Here is a 20,702-nt window from a genome sequence, read left to right as displayed (position 1 = left end):
TTGATAACCTTCTGCCATTTTCAAACCTTAATAACTCCTCATGTGTGAATGTAGATGCAAAATACTCATTCAGTTTGTTTGCTATCTGAGCAGGATCATCAACAATCGAACCATCGATATCAAGTGACCAATCAGATTCATCCCCTTCCTTTTAGAGTTTATATAAGTAAAGGAATCCTTGATGTTTTTCTTGGCATCCTTTGCCAAAGATTTCTCGTAATCTGCCTGGTCCCAAGTCATAACATTGTTTCTCTATTCAGGAGACCTTAGTGTCAAAATGGTTAGAGATAGTGCAGTGAAAATCGGTGGATATGTCATTTTGGGAATGGGGAAGCGATTTGTAGAAGAAAAAAATTAGTTCCAATTTCAGCCACTAGGGGAGAAATTTACCACTGTAAACATGAAATGGAATACTTAACTTAGGATTAGATTTTAATATCAGAACTTGGAAATCTATAGATATTATTCATTGTGCTTTCCTTCACTTGAGATGACATTCTGAAAACAGAGGACTGCATGTGACAGAGTTTCGTGTAGCATCTCATTGGGTCTGTTGACTACATGCTGTTTAATGCTTGCTTTCAAATCAACATGCATTTGTATGCTGCCATGGTAAACACTGTCTTTCAGGTATCCCCATAGCCAGAAATCACAGGGATTGAGATCTGTGATCAGGCTGGCCAGAACTGCAGAAAGTCTCTAGAAATGATGCAATCATTTTCCAAATGTTGAACAGAGCAGCATTAGCATTAGTAGAGGCATATGATGCTAGAAAGAGCAAACTTATGCAGCATCAGCCAAAAAAAAAAAAAAAACCACTCCCATTTCACCCCTCCATTCGTGTGAAATACCTGTCCAGCTGAGCCTTAAATTTATTTAGGCTATCAACTTCCACAACAAGGGATGTAAGTCTGTTCCACCAACCAACTATCTGCTGGCTAAAGGCAAATTTCCACACATCTATCCTACATCTGTCTTTCCTCAATTTGAATTTATGCCCTCTCAGGTGATTATTCTGAGCAAGAGGAAGAATCCCATCGGCATTGAGCATACTCAAACCATTGAAGGCTTTATACACTTCTATCAGATCACCTCGCCGGTGCCTAGTCTCCAGACACTGTAATTTGCAAAGTAAAGAAATACAATTTGTTTTTCTTTTCAGATCAGAAAAACTTAAGCCTTTCTTTGTAAGAGCAACCCTTTGTTCCATTCACTAATCTTGTTGCCCTTCTAAATATCAAATATCTTTATTGCAGGCAGTGATTGGTTACATGATTGCCTGATGCAATAATACCCACAACAGCGACAATGCTAGGGGTTTAACATTAAATAACTAATACAAGAAAAATTACTTAAAACATATATTAGGACATAAAACGTATAATTACATATTTTTCATATAAAATTAATATTAACATGTGAAATGAAGACACATGAAAAGACGATGGCAGTCACTCGGTTGAAGACGAAAGCTGGTCCCTGATGATGCGTCTTCTGTACGATTTGTACTCTATGAACTTTTGTAGTCCACATCTATCTCCTGGACGTTGTGTACTTGTTCCAGCAGCTCTACATCTTTCTTGAAATGAGGCCTCCAGACCTGTATACAGTACTCAAGGTGTGGCCTGGCCTTGCTTTGAAAGCAAGGGAATAATCACCTCCCTATGCTTGCTAGAAAAATCCCTGTATATCATTGACAAGACACCATGAGCTGCTCTTTGCAGCCCATCTGCACTGCTCAGAAAACTTCATATCTGCCTGCACAATTACTCCCAGGTCCTTTTCATTCTCTACCACTGTCATTGTAGTACCACAGAGTTGATACGTTGCTCTGGGGGTTACTGTTTCCCATATGTAGTACTTTACATTTGTCAATTTTAAACTTCATTTGCCACTTCTCATCCCATCTGCTCAACCTTTCCAGATCCTTTTGCAGCAGCAGCATAGCCTCAGTAGTGTCTTTAACAACCCTGCCAACCTTTGTATCGTCTGCAAACTTGGACATTAAGCTTGATATACCATCATCAATATTATTTATAAATACAGAAAGCAACAATGGACCCAACACTGAACCCCGAGGTACTCCACTAATAACATTAGTCCACGATGAGCAGTGTCCATTGATTACCACTCTCTGTATTCTCCCCCTCAACCATCCCTTTATCCATAGCAGCAATTTGCCTCCAATGCCACACTGCTCCAATTTGTACAGAAGTCTTCCCTGCGTTTGAGAATGAGAGTAGCTTTCTGTAGGCAAAGTCTTTTGCTGCTCCTGGAAAAGAGACGTTTTTTTGTTTTATTATCTTAAATTGGCATATTAACTTATTTTCTTGAGTAGCTTTATATTCCTAGTTACAATACTTAGTTTAAAGTTTTACTTAGATAGAGATTTTGTAGGTATTACTTAGTATCGGTAAGGGTATCAAATCCACGTGTGTTACAAGTTGCAGCTCCTCTGAACGAGACATTTTTAGCCATAAATAGCCACTTTATTGACAATTGTTATATTAAATTATTTTCTATAAGTAGCTTATAGATCTAGTCAGAATCCTTAGTTTATTCTGAATTGAGACAGCGAGATTTGGAAGTTAATAAATACTTAAGTGTCCATAGATTTACCGTTCGTAACTTGCGCCATTGTTATACGATACGTTATATCCTGAACTAGATAGCGCAAGCTTAGAATAGTATAGTACATAATATAATATTGTCAATCAATCAATCAGTAAAATCTGTTAATCTTGTTAAACTTCATTGTCAATTAAATTGTACTTTTTAACTAAATACATATAAAGACTTAGATTACAAATGTAACATAATTAATTAATACATAACTTGATACGGAAGTTATATAAATGGAAACCACCCAAGCACTTCCTAATTCATTTCACAAATATATGTGGTTTCAATTGTAATCTCAACGATGTCCATTTCCACTTGCATTCTGCCAAACCCCATGTACTTTTTCTGACAGAATCTCAGTTATCGGTTGATTCAACTACTGCTCATCTCAGTTGCCCAAATTATTCGCTGTATGATTCCTTTTGCCACAAAGGTGGTACTTGTGCATATGTCTGTTCTGATATTCCCTGTCAGTGACTTGGCAATTTGGAATCTCCTCTCTTTGATCTTCTCTGGCTTAAAATCTCTCTACCTCATTGTGTCAAATTCATCTGTTGTCTCTACCGTTCTCCCAACACCACTAATCACTAGGAGCTCTTTGACTTCCTCTCTTTGCAACTTGACTTTCTCCAGTCCAACTTTCCTAACAGTGAGGTAATTTTCCTTGGTGATTTTAATGTTCACATCTCCAGCTGGCTTCCGTTTTCTAGTCACACCGACCCAACTGGTCGAGATGCTGAGGCTTTGGTAATTACTAATGACCTTGCACAGATTGTTCATTTACCTACAAAAATACTGGACAATCCTAATCATACAGCCAATACGCTTGATCTTTTTCTCACAAACAACCCTTCTAAGTACACGGTCGAAGTGGGAGGTCCTTTAGGCACTTCGGATCACAACTTGGTGATTGTCTCTTCTCTAATGGAACCTTTATCTCATGGCTATTCCCAACCTCATGTTGTTTGGCATTACAAGAATGCAAAATGGGATGAGCTGCAAGACTTCTTTTCCTTGGTCGGATTACTGTTTCAAAACTTCTGATGTCAACGTTTGCTCAGATCTTGTGAGTGAAATTATTCTTGCAGGAATGGAATCCTTTATCCCACACTCCACTTTAAAATCTCGTCCTTTATCTAAACCTTGGATTTCCAAGAAATGTGCTAAGGCTGTTCAAGAGGAGAAGAATGTTGCAGATCATAATTGGCTTGTTTCTAATTCTTCAGTTTCATTTTCTGCATACACCAAAGCCCGCAACAATTGTAAAGCAGTTATTAACCAGTCCAAACTAGAGTTTGAACAGGCTAAGAGTAGAAAACTTGCTTCTTGCCCTAATGGTAGCCGAGCATTCTGGTCTCTTCGCAAAGCTATTGGCCACAACTTTTGCCCATCTCTGCTCCCACTTCTGTCCAAACCAAGATGGTTCTGTTGTCCCTTCAGCCAAGGATAAAGCTGACCTGCTAGCATTCCATTTTTCTTCCAACTCATGTATTAATGATCTTGGTAAAACACCTCCCACCATTACCAGCATGCTCCATTCAATGTCCCCTCTGGTCTTCTGTCAAAAGGATGTCAGAAGGATTTTGACGAATCTTGATTCTAAGAAAGCTCCAAGTCCTGATGGTATTTCTCCACTTGTTCTGAAAACCTGTGCTCCTGAATTTACTTCTGTTCTTTGCCGCCTTTTTTCACTTTCGTATTCAAAAGGTGTTTTTCCTTCTGCTTGGAAATTTGCTCATATCCAGCCAGTTCCTAAAAAGGGTGACAAATCCCTCCCATCCAATTATCGTCCCATTGCAATTACTTCTACTCTTTCTAAAGTAATGGAGAAATCAATTAACCGCCAGCTCTTAAACTACCTAGAAACCTTCCATCTGATCAACGATCACCAGTATGAATTCCGTCAGTGTCGATCCACTGGTGATATTTTGGCTTATGTTACCCATTTATGGACTAATTTAATGGAAAGGTTCGGTGAAACACAAGTAGTTGCTCTTGACATCTCAAAGGCTTTCGATCGTGTTTGGCATAAAGGTCTTATAAACAAGCTTCCATCTTATGGTTTGCCAACTGTTTTTAGTAATTGGTTATCCAGTTTTCTTTCTGATTGCTCACTGAGGGTGATGGTAGATGGCTCTCTGTCTTCTAACTTCTCCACTAATGCCGGTGTCCCCCAAGGTTCAGTTCTTTCCCCCACTCTTTTCCTCTTGTATATTAATGACCTTCTTCCATTGACTGGAAATACTATCCATAGTTTTGTTGATTATAGCACATTGCAAACCACTTTCCATTTTGATAAAAATTGTCATGCTTAATCAGCTTCAACTTCTCGAAAATCTGCTACCAATTCCTTAAATGCCGATCTTCAGGTAATTCTCCAGTGGGGCAAAGACAACTTAGTTGATTTCTAAAACTCAGTCTTGTCTTATATCTCGCAAAAAGGATTCTTCTGCTCCTATGCTTATCTTTAGTGACACTACGATTTCTAGTCAAAATGATATATCTCTTTTGGGGATTACCCTGACTTCTAATCTCTCTTGGCACAAGCACATTACAAATATTGCTTCCTCTGCGTCTAAGAGACTTGGTTTTCTATTTCGCTCTTGGCGTTACTTTTCTTCCAAACAGCTGCTCACTCTGTATAAATTGCAAATCTGCCCTCCTGTGGAATATTGTTCCCACATCTGGGGTGGTGCCCCCAAAATCTCTCTCTCTCTCAGGCTTCTTGATTCCATTCAGAAGAGGGCAGATAGGTTAATTAATGATTCATCTCTAACAGAGTCTCTCCACTCGCTTTCTCATAGACATAGTTTCTGCTGCATGCCTCTTCTACAGATACTTCCATGGGCACTGTTCTTCTGAACTGGCTTCTATAATTCCCGCTATCTCTTTCAAAACAGTCCAAACACGTGCCGCCACCAGCCAACATCCATTTACTGTCCAACTTCAAACTCACAGAACCAACCTTCCTTTATACGTATTTCCTGAAAATTACAGCCTACAGAAGTTGAAAAATCTCCACAAATATCTTCTTTCGTCTTCTCAACCTCCAACCCAAGCACTGTACTAAGTACTATAGGTTCTAACACCTCTCGTGTTTGGGGTTTACATAAAAATAAAAAAAAAATACTCGTTACTGAAAAATATATATAGCATTATAACTGTGTTGGGATACAAGTTTAGGGTTATAATTTTGTACTGAAATTGAAATTTTATTGAAATGAAATCGAAATCATGACTCAGACCAGAGCAGCAAAGCAAAAGGCTCAAGCTAATGGGAGTGCTGTGGCTCAGGGGAGAACTGAGGGGGTCAGTTGCCCTCTGAATCACAGCCTTTTAAAATGCACTGCTTGTGTGATATTTGTGGAGCAATCGGGTACGGGACATGATATTGCCATGGGGGATGTCTTTGTGTGTGTGTGTGTGTGTGTGTGTGTGTGTGTGTGTGTGTGTGTGTGTGTGTGTGTGTGTGTGTGTGATGTAAGGAGTGTGAAGAAAGGAGGCGACAACTCAGCATTATTATAGGCCTATATGAGAGCTTGAAGGACAGGGTGGATGCCCTCGAAGGATCTAAATTGAGGGGCCCATCAAGCTCTCAGCTGCCCACATCAACGCCAGAGCTTGCATTTGGTCATCACGCAACACAAGGCTGAATGCGCTGGTCCCACAGGAACTAGTAGTTGTTGGTGACTCTATTATCAGGGAAACGGGGAACACGCTTTGTAAAAGGGATAGGTGGAACAGGACCAGGGTATGTGTGCCAGGGGCAAAGGTTGATGACATCGAGCGGATATCATCTTTTAAGGGAACAAAAGGTTATATAGTTGTACACGTTGGCACTAATCATATGAAGAGTAGGAGACCGGCAGAATTACTTAACAAGTACAGGTCACTGTTGAAAAAAAGGCCATGAATTAGGGTTGAATTTGAAAGTGTCTGCAATTCTGCCCAAACACGATAGGAGGGAGTATATGATGAGAGCCCTGTTGATCAATTCAGCCCTGGAAAGATTGTGCAAGGCTCAAGGGGTAGAATTTTTGTCAGCCTGGTCTGTACTTGTTAACAGGAGAGACTGCTTCTGCAGGGCTGGGATACACTTAAATAGAAAGGGTGCAAGAATATTTGCTTATGCTATCGACGCAGAGTTAGGTGGGTCGGAAAACTGCTAGCTTGGGGGAATACAAGGACTAATAGATTATCAGTAGCCACTGGCAGAGGTGAAAGAGATTCTTGCACTGCTTCTATTGGAATCAGCAGCAGCCTGGAAAACAAGATGCAGGATATTTCAGAGACTGCTGGGAGTCATTACAGTACAAGTAAACACATGGGTTGTGTTAGGGTAGCTAGGAACAGGTGCATGTATACTTGTGCGTACTCCAATGCTAGGAATTTGATAAATAAATTTGAGGTATTGCTGAAATTATCAAAGGCAGATATTGTTGTGATATCAGAGATGTGGTATCACACAGATATAAGGAATGCAGAACTGGAATTTGGGGAGTATAATGTGTAGTGAAAGGATAGACAGGATAGGAAGAGAGGAGGGGTTATGCTATTTTATAGGTGGTAGATAACTCCCATCGACCGGTGCAATACCACCACTTTGCTTATTGGAGGTGCGAAGTGGTGAAACCCATGTTTAGTCTCTAGAGCAAAGTTTCCGACATTTCCTCCATTCTTCTCTTTCAACCCATGCACGGTACTAAGTACTATAGGTTTTGATACCTTTCGTGTTTGGGGTTTCCATAAAAAAAAAAAAAAATTAGTTAAGAAACACATAAAATCCAAGGAAGCGAAGCCAGTCGACATCGCTGGACAGTGCAGTGTCGAGTCAGTTTGGTGTGACATAAGCATTGGGAGATCAAAATTGAGAGTAGGAGTGTGCTATAGGCCTAATGACTCTGATGAGTATAATAAGAAACTGTACAGGGATATAGAGTGGGCCAGTAAATCAGAGAGTCTTATAATGGGAGATTGTAATTTCCCAGATAATGACTGGAATTTGGGGGCTGGTCACTCACACACTAGCAGGGCTTTTGTGGATTTATTGGATGATTGTTTTCTACATCAGCATGTTCGGGAGGCAACTAGAGGGAGTAATACTCTTGATTTGATTATCAGCAGTGATTCTTCATGCATTAAGAATCTGCAGATAAATGAACCACTAGGTGGCAGTGATCACAGTGTGCTGAAGTGGGATTTACTCAAAGAGGTAACTACTATCGAGGTAAAGGGAAGGGTTTTTGCTTTCGTAAAGGCGACTACGATGGTCTGAGTATTTAAATTCTATACAGGTGGACCAACTGATGGTGTTACCAACAGCAAATTCAAAATGGGAAGCATTCAAAGAACTTATCTTGGAAGATACTGGGCTTTACATACCAACTAAGAAATATTGTTCAAAGTTTAGGCGTAAATGGATGTCAGATGAACTAATGAGACTTATGGCAGAGAAGAAAAATGCAAGGGATGCATAAAAATTAATGGGTGACATGGAAGCCTATGATAGATATAAGCTGGTCTGTAACCAAGTCACAAAGGAGATTAGGCAGGCAGAGGCAGATTATGAGAAATCCGTGGCAAAGGATGCAAAGAAAAATAGAAAAGAGTTCTTTACCTATGTAAACTCTAGAAGGAAAGGGATGAATCAGATTGGTCTACTGGATATTGATGGTTCAACAGTTGAGGATCCTGCTCAGGTGGCTGACAAACTAAATGAGCATTTTGCATCCACATTCACACACATGAGGAGTTATTCAAGAAGGGGGTGCTAGAAGTGAAGTAAACTCTGGCAGTGAACTAGATGATTTTGTAAGAACTGAGAGGAAAGTGGAGGAGAAATTGTTGAGGATAAACATAAAAAAGGCACCCGAGGTGGATGGGATCTATCCAGTTATATTAAAGGAGGCAGCAAAGGAAGTAAGCAAACCCTTAGCCATAATTATGAGAGCTTCCTTGGACTCAGGGGAGGTACCCATAGACTGGAGATGTGCAAATGTGACCCCAATTCACAAAGGAGGATCAAAGGCTGACACAAGTAATTATAGACCTGTGAGTTTAACTTCTGTTCCAGGAAAATTAATAGAGGCACTGATTAAAGAAGCACTGCAGGATCATCTAGGCAAGACTTCAGTTATAGCTCGGACACAGCATGGTTTTGTTAAGGGAAAGTCTTGCCTGACCAATTTGATTGGATACTATGATGCAGTCACAAAAGAACTGGATGCAGGGAATAACTTTGATATTATATACTTGGATCTTAGAAAGGCTTTTGATACTGTTGCACATGGAAGACTGCTACACAAATTGGAGTAGTGTGACATTGGAGGCAAATTGCTGCTATGGATAAAGGGGTGGTTGAGGGGGAGAAGACAGAGAGTGGTAATCAATGGACACTGCTCATCATGGATTAATGTTAATGTGGAGTCCCTCAGTGTTCAGTGTTGGATCCATTATTGTTTTCTGTATTTATAAATGATATTGATGATGGTATATCAAGCTTAATGTCCAAGTTTGCAGACGATACAAAGGTTGGCAGGGTTGTTAAAGACACTACTGACACTATGCTGCTGCAACAGGATCTGGAAAGGTTGAGCAGATGGGCTGAGAGGTGGCAAATGAAGTTTATCCTTGACAAATGTAAATTACTACATATGGGAAACAGCAACCCCAGAGCAACGTATCAACTCTGTGGCACTGGCAGTGGTAGAGAATGAAAAGGACCTGGGGGTAATTGTGCAGGCAGATATGAAGCTCTCTGAGCAGTACAGATGGTCTGCAAGAGTAGCTCATGGTGTCTTGTCAATGATTATGAATCAACAGGGCTTACCTTTATTTTTTGATATAGGAAGCTTCTTTTCCAACTCTCCTTATCCAACTCGCTAATAATTCATGGGGAAGGCCATATCAGTTTTGCAAAACATTTTCATAAAGTTAGATTTTGAAGGTCTAAACGGGCTAATAATTAAGGATCGATTTTTCTTTTTGGTCCTGTGGCTGGAATTTTGAGTTAAATTTAGGGGTCTAATAATTGGGTGAGGGGCAGGGGGGGGCCAGGAAGCATTCAAAGAACTTATCTTGGAAGCTACTAGGCTTTACATACCAACTAAGAAATATTGTTCAAAGTTTAGGCCTAAATGGATGTCAGATGAACTAATGAGACTTATGGCAGAGAAGAAAAATGCAAGGGATGCATAAAAATTAATGGGTGACATGGAAGCCTATGATAGATATAAGCTGGTCTGTAACCAAGTCACAAAGGAAATTAGGCAGGCAGAGGCAGATTATGAGAAACCCCCAACTCCTACAATCTCTACAATTCTGTAGAGAATAACCCCCAACCCCTACCCCCCACCCTTGCTCCTCACCCAATTATTAGACCCCTAAATTTAACTCAAAATTCCGGCCACAGGACCAAAAAGAAAAATCGATCCTTAATTATTAGCCCGTTTAGACCTCCAAAATCTAACTTTATGACAATGTTTTGCAAAATTGATATCGCCTTCCCCATGAATTATTAGCGAGTTGGACAAAGAGAGTTGGAAAAGAAGCTTCCTATATCAAAAAATAAAGGTAAGCCCTGTTGATTCATGATATAATAGAATATAGGAATTATCGAGCACGTAATAGCTCTCTAGTATCAAATCTTGTCAATGATATACAGGAATATTTCTAGCAGAGACAAGGAGGTGATTATACCTATGTATAAGGCAATGGTCAGGCCACACCTTGAGTACTGCATACAGGTCTAGAGGCCTCATTTTAGGAAGGATGTAGAGTTGTTTGAGTACAGAGAAGGGCAACAAGATAGGTGAGAGAAACAAAGGGGTTCTCTTACCAGGAGAGGCTTAAATGTTGTCAGTTGCAGCATCTGGAGACTAGGCACCTGCTAGGTGATCTGATTGAAGTGTACGAGATCTTGAATGGTTTGAGCAGGCTCACTGCTGATGGGATACTTCCACTTGCTGAGATTAAGAACCTGAGGGGACATAGATTCAAATTGAAGAAAGTTATAGAATAGATTTGTGGAAGTTTGCCTTTAGCCAGCGTGTAGTTGATTTTTGGCTAATGCTTTATAAGCTTGTTTTCTTGCATCGTATGCCTCAAATAATGCTAACTTATCTGTGAAAAAATCTACCCTCCCAAACACTTCTCATTCATTTCCCAAATATATGGTCTAAGTTCCAATATTAGTGATGTTCATTTCCATTTACAGTCTGCCAAGCAATCCACTTACTTTTTTTGACCGAATCCCAGTTATTGTTTGATTCAGCCTCTCCTCATCTCGGTTGTCCTGATTATTCTCTTTCACTACGATTCCTTTCTCATTTTTTCACAAGCAACCTCTCTAAATACATGTTTGAAGTGGGTGGCCCTCTATGCACCTCAGATGAAAACCTGGTGATGGTCTCTTCTCCAATAGAGCCTTTCTCTTGTGGCCATTCTTAACCTTGTATTGGTTGGGTTACTGTTTTATATCTTCTGATGTCAGTGTTTGCTCAGATCATCTCAATGAAATTATTCTTGTAGTGATGAAATCCTTTATTCCACCCTCCACCTTAAAATCTCATCCTTTATCTAAACCTTGGTTTTGTAATAAATACACTAAGGCTGTTAAAGATAATGTTGCATGTCACAACTGGCTTGCATCCATCTCCAGGTTCATTTTCTGCCTATGCTATAGCTTGCAACAATTGTAAAGCAGTTATTAAACAGTCCAAACTAGATTTTGAACAGGCTAAGAGTAGAAAACTTGCTTCTCGTCCAAATGGTTGTTGAGCATTCTAGTCTCTTGCCAAAGCTAGTCAGCACAACTTTTGCCCATCTCTACTCCCACCTCTGCACTTGGTTCTATTGCCACCTCAGCCAAAGATAAAGCTCCTCCATTCAACTTTTCTTGTAATGTTTGTATTGATGATCTTGGTAAACCACTTCCTACCTTTCCCAGTACACTACATTAGATGCTTCCTGTGGTCTTCTATTAGAAGGACAGAAGGACGTTAGAAGAATTTTGAAGTCTTGATGCAAAGAAAGCTCCAAGTCATGGTATTTCTCCACTTATTCTCAAAATCTGTGTCCTTGAGCTTATTCCTGTACTGTGCCTTTTTATACTTTCTTATTCCACTGGTGCTTGGATAGGTGAAAAGAGTTTTTTTTTTTTTTTTTTTTTTTTTTTTTGCTAATGCTCTATAAACTCACTTTCTTGCGTCATACTACCAATGCTGATGAAATTTGCTTATATCTATCCAGTTCCTAAAAAGGGTGACAAATCCCTATTTCCCATCCGATTATCTTTCCATTACACTTACTTCTATTCTTTCTAAACTAATTGAGGAATCCATTAACCACCAATTCCTAAACTATCTAGAAACCTTTCATCTGATCAGTGATTGCCAGTATGGTTTTCATCAGTGTTGATCCACTGGGGATATTCTGACATGTGTTACCTATCTAAGGACAAATTCAGTGGAGAAGTTTCGTGAAATTCAAGCAGTTGCTCTTGACATTCCAAAGGCTTTTGATTGTGTTTGGCGTAAAGGCCTTTTAAATAAGCTTCCATCTTATGATTTGCCAACTGTTTTTTGTATTTGGATATGCTGTTTTCTTTCTGACCTTGCTGCAGGTGATGGTAGATGGCTCTTTGTCTTCTAACTTCTCCGCTAATGCTGTGTTCCCAAAGTTTCAGTTCTCTCTCTCTCTCTCTCCCACTCTTTTTCTCTTGTATATTAATGACTTTCTTCCTCTGACTGGAAATCCTATTCCTACTACTTTACCGATGATAGCACATTGCATTCCACCTTCCAGTTTGAGAAACCCCCTGCCCTGGACAAACAGCTTCAACTTCTCAGTTATCCACCACCAATTCCTTAAATGCTGATCTCCAGTGGGGCAGAGATAACTTAGTTAATTTCAGTCCTGTCTTATACTTTGCAAAAAGAATTGTTTTGCTCCTATGCTTGTCTTTGACAGCACTCAGATTTCTAATCTCTCTTGGCATAAGCACATTATAAATATTGCCTCCTCTGAATCTTAAAAAACTAGGTTTTCTCTTTTGGTCTCTGGCGCCTCCATAGCCAGGTGGGAAGGAGCAGCAGTGCGTAGCACACGCTTCTTGATTAGACCGGGGTTCGAGCCCGTCACTACTAAATACGGAGGATGCGGAAAGGTCAGGGAATGACCACCGCATATCCCGGAGCAATATGGCCTTAGTTGCTAATGCTCCTAAAAACCAAATAACTAACAATCTTTTGCTCTCTGTTACTTTTCTTCTAAACAGCTATGCACTCTGTAATCTGAAATGCACACTATCGTGGAATATTGTTTCCACATCTGAGATGGTGGTCCCTTAACCTCTCCCAGGCTTTTAGACTCCATTCAAATTAGGGTAATTAGTGACCTGTCTTTTACAAAATCTCTCTATTATCTGTCTGTCTCATTGACATTCTGTTTCTGCTGCATGCCTTTTCTATAGATACTTCCATGAGCACTGTTCTTCTGAATTGGCTTCTATGATTTCTCCTCTCTCTTCCAAACTAGTCTGAATACATGCCACAATCAGCATCATTTTACTCTCCAACTTCAAACACAGAACCAACTTTTCTTCTTCTTCTTCATTTATTCCTTCAACTTCCATTTTCTGGAACAACCTCTCTTCACACATATTTCCTGAAAATTATAATCTACAGAAATTCAAGTCTAATGTCAATAAGTATCTTCTTTCATCTCCTCAGCCTTCAACCAATACATAATACTAAATACTACACTGCTGAACAAAATTAACAGAACATACAGAAAATGTGGTATAACTTGTGCAGCTTGTGGTGAAGTGGTATAAAATTTGCTAAGGTGGTGTACCATAGAATAACAATAAAATAAGGAGACATCAAGAAACTTCGGACCGGTATAAGGGACATTTATAGGGATTGTATAAGAATTACAAAAAATGTCACATTACAGAAGTCGATACAGAATGCTCTGAAATATGGCCACATGACATCAGTACGGCATATGATCCCCTCTAACAACTAAACAGGCTTGACAGCAGTGAACCATGCTGAATATAAGGGTTTCTATAAGATTGTGGCAACAAATCCCGTTCTTGCAGTGTAGACAGCTCAGAAATGATTGAGGAGTTGGTTGTCAGCTTGCAAACCAAAGTCATACTGCATTTTGGCTTCACAGTAAATTATTTGACCATTCTTCTTTGAAGAGAGAACATCAGTGAAAGTACACTATGGTAGATGAAGTACCATACATTGATTATTTTGTATTGTGGCAGCACTATAATGAGAGAGGAGATATTGAATGCTATCATCTCTAAGCAAAATGGTGAATCACTGCATCTAATGAAGGAGATGAAGACGAGTTTCACATATATTTTGGTAATTCTTGTGCAATTCCTGAACTCAGTGATCATGAGGTCAAAATGATTTAAAACTCACTAGATGAAATGCATGTTGCAATTGGAGTATTTGTTATCAAATCAGAGTTATTTCCCTGCATTATGGGAGCTCTTTGAGTGCACGCACACACACACACACATATACACACGTGTGCGCACAGGAAATGACTTGGGAATGCACTGAAATGCAATACAGGTTGACAGTAACGCTAACATCTGTGGTAACAAAACTTGAAACTCTCACATTCTAGAGCACAGAAATGCAGAATTTTCAGCTTTTTCAAATTTAAGAATGTGATAAGTTTACATAGATTAACATAATTTCAGATAGCTGCAGCTAACCATTTTCAAGGTACTGACTTTCTTTATAATCATCCTGTTGGTTAACACTGAGCTATGAGCTTCTGTGTATACTAATGAGTATTCATTAGTATATTTGGATATTTCTTTCTAATTCATAGTAAATTACATAATACATTTTTAAATAATACATTTTATCTAATAAAATATTATGTGAATTTCCAAATGTATTTGTAGTTAGTAAATAATGTATGTTATTATTTTCTTGTTTTAGTAATCATCAGTATCGTTCTTCATGAAGATAGCACCTCATTGACCCATTTAGAAGCTATGTTTCATGCCTGTACCCTATCTTATGTGCTTTCGAATGAAATGCCTCCTAAACAGTCTTCAAATGTATGTTTTCTTCTTTCATTCATTTTTAAACATTGTCTTATTCTTAAGGTACACAGTAACACTTCATAATTCTTGTAACGGTGAGAATTAAACCTTTACTGATATTTTAAAACCTAATATTGTATCACTCTGCCTGAAATGCACAGATCAGATTAGATAATGTTCCCATGGAGTAGCAAAGCAATGTGTCATTATGGAAGTTACATATTTCGAAATCAGGAATTTTTCTGATCATTACATTCTGAGGAGGACAAAAAGAGAAAAACTGTTATAGTGGCAGTTTTTATAACGTTCTGTAGAACGGTAAAAAAAATAATTACGAATAATTGAGTTGCAGATAAAAATAAAAATATTATTAGTACAAAGAAAATAGTCAACACAGAACAATGAAATTAAATTTTTATTATTACAAAATAGTAGTCTTACATATAAAATATTACGATAAAAATGTAGTTATCACTAATACTACAGGGTTGTTAAAATTGAAATATCCTTATGTAGAGGGCTCTGGAGCGAGTTTTAAGGCTCGTACTGAAGAGAAATTTGGACAACAGGTACAAATAGAATGCGCTCACCATTTATTGGAAAAAAAAATTGGTTACAAAATTTGTCACTGTATGGTGCGTAACTATCTTAGTTACGATTATGCAAATAACTTGTTATTTGTATAATCGTAAGTTATTGCCACAGCTCTACTACTCAGCTCTACTGTACTGTATAAAAGCAAAGCAATCTCTTCAAAATCATACAGTAGATGTTTGCCTGCACTACAGCAGCAATGACAACAGTGTTGCAGGAAAAGGCACTATTAGTGAAGCTGTACTATCAGAATAGCAACAATGCAGCTGCAGCTATCAGAGAATTCTGGTGTCATAAGGCCCACTTGGACCTATGAATGTTTGTGCTGTCAGCAAAATGATTGTGAAATTTGAAGCGATCTTGGTGTTCAACCAGGTAGAGGTCGAAAACGAGTGGACTCCTTTCATGTTGAAGATGTAGCTATGGCTGTCGTGGATTTATCAAGTCAATCTCCATGTGGTAGTGTAAGTGTGCCAGCTGTTTCTCGTGAAGTGGACATGCCGTATTCCACTGTAAGGCTAGTAATGCATCAGGTGTTGCAGTACTATCCTTACAATATGCACATACTACAGCAGCTAAAGCATGGTGATGCAGATATTTATTTCACATACGTACTTCAGTTTCTGGCACGAATGACAGTGGATATCACTTGGCTATGGAATATCCTTTGGAATGATGAAGCCCACTTCTGCTTAAATGGACAAGTGAATACGCACAACTGTCGCATTTGGACAACAGAAAACCCTCGAGTTATTCAAGAGGTCCCGTTGCATTCTCCAAAAGTGACAGTGTGGTGTGGATTTACGGCCATATTCATGATTGGGCCATATTTTTTTTGAACAGGTAACATCGACTGGACCCTGCACCTGTTCCGTCACTGGACAGCGATATTATGAAATGTTGGCAAATTTCGCAATACCAGAGCTTAGTATTGCAAAACAACGTGGGTGCCTTCAGGATATCAAAATCATGCAAGATGGTGCGCCATCCCACATCCACCATTGTGTCCAACATTGTGTCTAAGGCAACACTTTACAGACAAACGGGTTATCAGCCGTTGTTTCTAGACATCTTGGCCACCCCGATCACCGGATTTCTTCCCATGCAACTTCTGGTTGTGGGGTTTTTTGAAGAACCAGGTGAATCGGCATGGATGTCAAACTCTGGCAGATCTGAAGGACAGCATTAGATGTTATGTGCTGGCTATTCCAGTTGACATGTTACGTTCTGCTGTATAAAATGCTGTTCTTTGAATGGAAACTGTTGTTGACCAAAACGGAGGACACATTGAACAATTCTAGCGCAGTTCAAGTGATTTGTATTGCCACAGCACCATATAGTGATAAATTTTGTAAGTAACTAGTTTTTTTATTTTTCCAATAAATGGCGAGCACATTCTTTATTGTACCTGTTGCGCAAATTTCTCTTAAGTACAAGCCTTAGAACTTGCTCCAGAGCCCTCTACATAGGGATACTTTAATTTTAACAACCCTGTCTATATATAGTAAACATAATATCAAGTAGTAAATAGACAAAATTTAATAAGAAATGTTATGAGCTATGCCTCTAATAAAATCTAGAATATTATTTGGATCATATTCATTGACAAGTTTTTTCTGACATGCACTGCACTATCACAATATTTTTTCTTTGTGATTCTTGTCCACTCGCATATTGTTTGAACAGCAACTTTGTTTAGGCTTTTTTTAAACAGTTTATAAATTTCCATATGTTTGTATGATGGGTCGATACTTGTTCTTCAAACCTTCTCTGCCAACCATCCACAGATTTGTTTGTTTTTGGCAAACTTTTCAAAACAGTTTCATATAAATTCCACATTTCATGGGAAAATGTGATTGCTGCCTTCTTTTTGGACGTCCAATCCACGTATCCTGAAAGTAGTTGAGAACTTGAGCTTCTGGAGGAAAAATCCCACTTTCACATAAAAACTCAAATACATCTACTACTGCAATTGCTGGCACAAAACTATTGCAAATAACATATGCAGCTTTAATGCAAATCTGCGTAAGTTTCGTATTGTTGCTTCAGTCCATTTTTCTGAATTGTACAAAAAATACACTGACGAAATGGAAGAAACAACCTCGGTGTTTTGCGTTCGGAAATTCCTTCTTACATGCACTAATCATTGCTTTCTCAAAATCGATGGTTATCTATAATGGTAAAAGTGATGGCTCTAAATTCTTTAACTGTTGTAGAAGAGTTATGTAGGTACATTCTGACTTGTCAGGTAAAAGTGCATACACTAACGGCAAAGATATATTCTGTTTCAAACCGTGTATTGTGTATAACTGATGGAATAGCAGCAGAACGGTTTTAAAAGTTCCATCAGCATACCAGTTGTCACTTTGTGCTAATAAAGGAGGTTGCGTTGTGTTGAAAAAATTAATATCTGCTTCTCTTCTGGACCGGAATCAAAAAATAAAAACTTTTTTCCGTTGCACGTATTGGTATATTCTTCGGGAAACTGAATATCACTACAGTGATTGGAAGAGCTGGACCAGACATATATTGATTTCGAATATTTCTTATTGTTCTTTTAATACTGTCTACACGTGGAAGTTTAGGCACTGCCGCTAGACTGCATTCACTAGTAGCACTTGATATTACGTAATACGGTGCATCATTTGTAGTTTTCACACTTATACAAATGATATCATAAACTTTCATTGCCTCTACTTCTGCTGCGTCACCACAATGATTGTGTTCTTTCTTCCATGTTCTAACAATTTTGTCATCAACTGAACTGACTTGAACTTGACATTGTTTTTTGATAATTTTCGCATTTGCAATGAGCCTTTTCTTGAATCTGCTTGTCTTTAAAGAAGGAGTGACCGCCAATTATCAACTTCCTCTTTTCCTTTTTCTGTCTGAATAAACTGGAGAGATATTTTGGACTGCTAATAAAGTAGGGACTGGAGCAAAATTAAGAAATGTCATATTTATATGTCCTATTAGGTATACTACTTAGTTTGCAAGTGATAGAAAAAATATTATTCTATAAAATAAATATATAAAATTGTTACATAAACAAACCCTGACAGTGAATTTCCCCAGCGGTGAAATGTGTGTGTGCAGTGAATGTTCCTAGATCCATTTTATTGATACTAAACTCTTCTTTAATGTATCTCTTATTTCTTAACTTCTAATCATGATTGGAAGTTAAGAAATGGTAGTGTTATTCTTACTGTTCATCACATAAACTTCTAAAATGAATAGTTACTACTATTTTCTTCATTGCAAACAATGAGGAAAACAGAGTATGGAGTTTGACTCATATTCAGTTAGTACTCAGATATGTATTAGATTCCCGTGGCCATCCTGGGGAGTACAACGTCTACAGAAAGGATAGACAGGATAGGAAGGGAGGAGGGGTTATGCTATTAGTTAAGAAACACATAAAATCCAAGGAAGTGAAGCCAGTCGACATCGCTGGACAGTGCAGGGTCGAGTCAGTTTGGTGTGACATAAACATTGGGAGATCAAAATTGAGAGTAGGAGTGTGCTATAGGCCTAATGACTCTGATGAGTATAATAAGAAACTGTACAGGGAAATAGAGTGGGCAAGTAAATCAGAGAGTCTTATAATGTGAGATTTTAATTTCCCAGATATTGACTGGAATTTGGGGCTGGTCATTCACACACTAGCAAGGCTTTTGTGGATTTATTGGATGATTGTTTTCTACATCAGCATGTTAGGAGGCAACTAGAGGGAGTAATACTCTTGATTTGATTATCAGTAGTGATTCTTCATGCATTAAGAATCTGCAAATAGAGGAACCACTAGGTGGCAGTGATCACTGTGTGCTGAAGTGAGATTTACTCAAAGAGGTTACTACCATCAGGGGTAAAGGGAAGGGTTATTGCTTTCGTAAAGGTGACTACGATGGTCTGAGACAGTATTTAAATTCTATAAAGTGGAACCAACTGATGATGTTACCAACAGCAAATTCAAAATGGGAAGCATTCAAAGAACTTATCTTGGAACCTACTAGGCTTTACATACCAACTAAGAAATATTGTTCAAAGTTTAGGCCCAAATGGATGTCAGATGAACTAATGAAACATATGGCAGAGAAGAAAAATGCATGGGATACATATAAATTAACATGTGACACAGAAGTCTATGATAGATATAAGTTGATCTGTAACCAAGTTACAAAGGAGGTTAGGCAGGCGAAGGCAGATTACGAGAAATCTTTGGAAGGGAGGAATCAGATCGGTCCACTTGATATCGATGGTTTGAACTGTTGATGATCCTGCTCAGGTAGCTAACAAACCAAATGAATATTTTGCATCGACATTCACACATGAGGAGTTATTCAGCAAGGGGAATGCCAGAGGTGTATTCAACTCTGGCAGTAAGTTAGATAACTCCTCTTGTAACAACTGAGAGTAAAGTGGAGGAGAAATTGTTGAAGATAAACACAAGAAAGGCACCCGGGGTGGATGGGATCTATCCAGTTATATTAAAGGAGGCAGCAAAGGAAGTAAGTAACCCTTAGCCATAATTATGAGAGCTTACTTGGACTCAGGGGAAGTACCCATAGACTGGAGATGAGCAAATGTGACCCCAATTCACAAAGGAGGATCAAAGGCTGACACAAGTAATTATAGACCTGTGAGTTTAACTTCTGTTTCAGGAAAATTAATGGAAGCACTGATTAAAGAAGCACTGCAGGATCATCTAGACAAGACTTCAGTTATAGCTTGGACACAGCATGGTTTTGTTAAGGGGAAGTCTTGTGTGACCAATTTGATTGGATGCTATGATGCAGTCACAAAAGAACTGGATGCAGGGAATAACTTTGATATTATATACTTGGATCTTAGAAAGACTTCTGATACTGTTGCACATGGAAGACTGTTGCACAAATTGGAGAAGTGTGGCATTGTAGGCAAACTGCTGCTATGGATAAAGGGGTGGTTGAGGGGGAGAAGACAGAGAGTGGTAATCAATGGACACTGTTCATCGTGGACTAATGTTATTAGTGGAGTCCCTCAGAGTTCAGTGTTGGGTCCATTATTGTTTTCTGTATTTATAAATAATATTGATGATGTAATATCAAGCTTAATGTCCAAGTTTGCAGACGATACAAAAGTTGGCAGGGTTGTTAAGGACCCTACTGACGCTATGCTGCTGCAACAGGATCTGAAAAGGTTGTTGAGCAGATGGGTTGAGAGGTGGCAAATGAAGTTTAACATTGACAAATGTAAAGTACTACATATGGGAAAACAGTAACCCCACAACAACCTATAAACTCTGTGGTACTACACTGACAGTGGTAGAGAATGAAAGGGACTTGGGGGTGGTTGTGCAGGCAGATATGAAGTTCTCTGAGCAGTGCAGACGGGTTGCAAGAGTAGCTCATGGTGTCTCATCCAT

The 20,702-nt window shown here is 38.8% G+C and overlaps 1 protein-coding gene across 1 annotated transcript in view; it reads left to right on the top strand.

Annotated features, from left to right (window-relative positions):
• LOC150085165 (RUS family member 1) overlaps nucleotides 1–20,702 on the top strand; it is a 173,910-nt gene that overhangs the window by 139,024 nt on the left and 14,184 nt on the right. Inside the window, exon 10 of the mRNA XM_090373057.1 lies at nucleotides 14,598–14,719. Coding sequence (XP_090229183.1) covers nucleotides 14,598–14,719 — 122 coding nt within the window. The remainder of the gene's footprint in view (nucleotides 1–14,597; nucleotides 14,720–20,702) is intronic.

This window comes from Mastigoproctus giganteus, chromosome 5, assembly GCF_048544385.1.
Source record: "Mastigoproctus giganteus isolate SK-2022 chromosome 5, ASM4854438v1, whole genome shotgun sequence".
Lineage (NCBI taxonomy): Eukaryota > Metazoa > Arthropoda > Arachnida > Uropygi > Thelyphonidae > Mastigoproctus > Mastigoproctus giganteus.
Note: the sequence above shows the minus strand (reverse complement) of the source record. Positions and strands in the feature narration are given on the sequence as shown.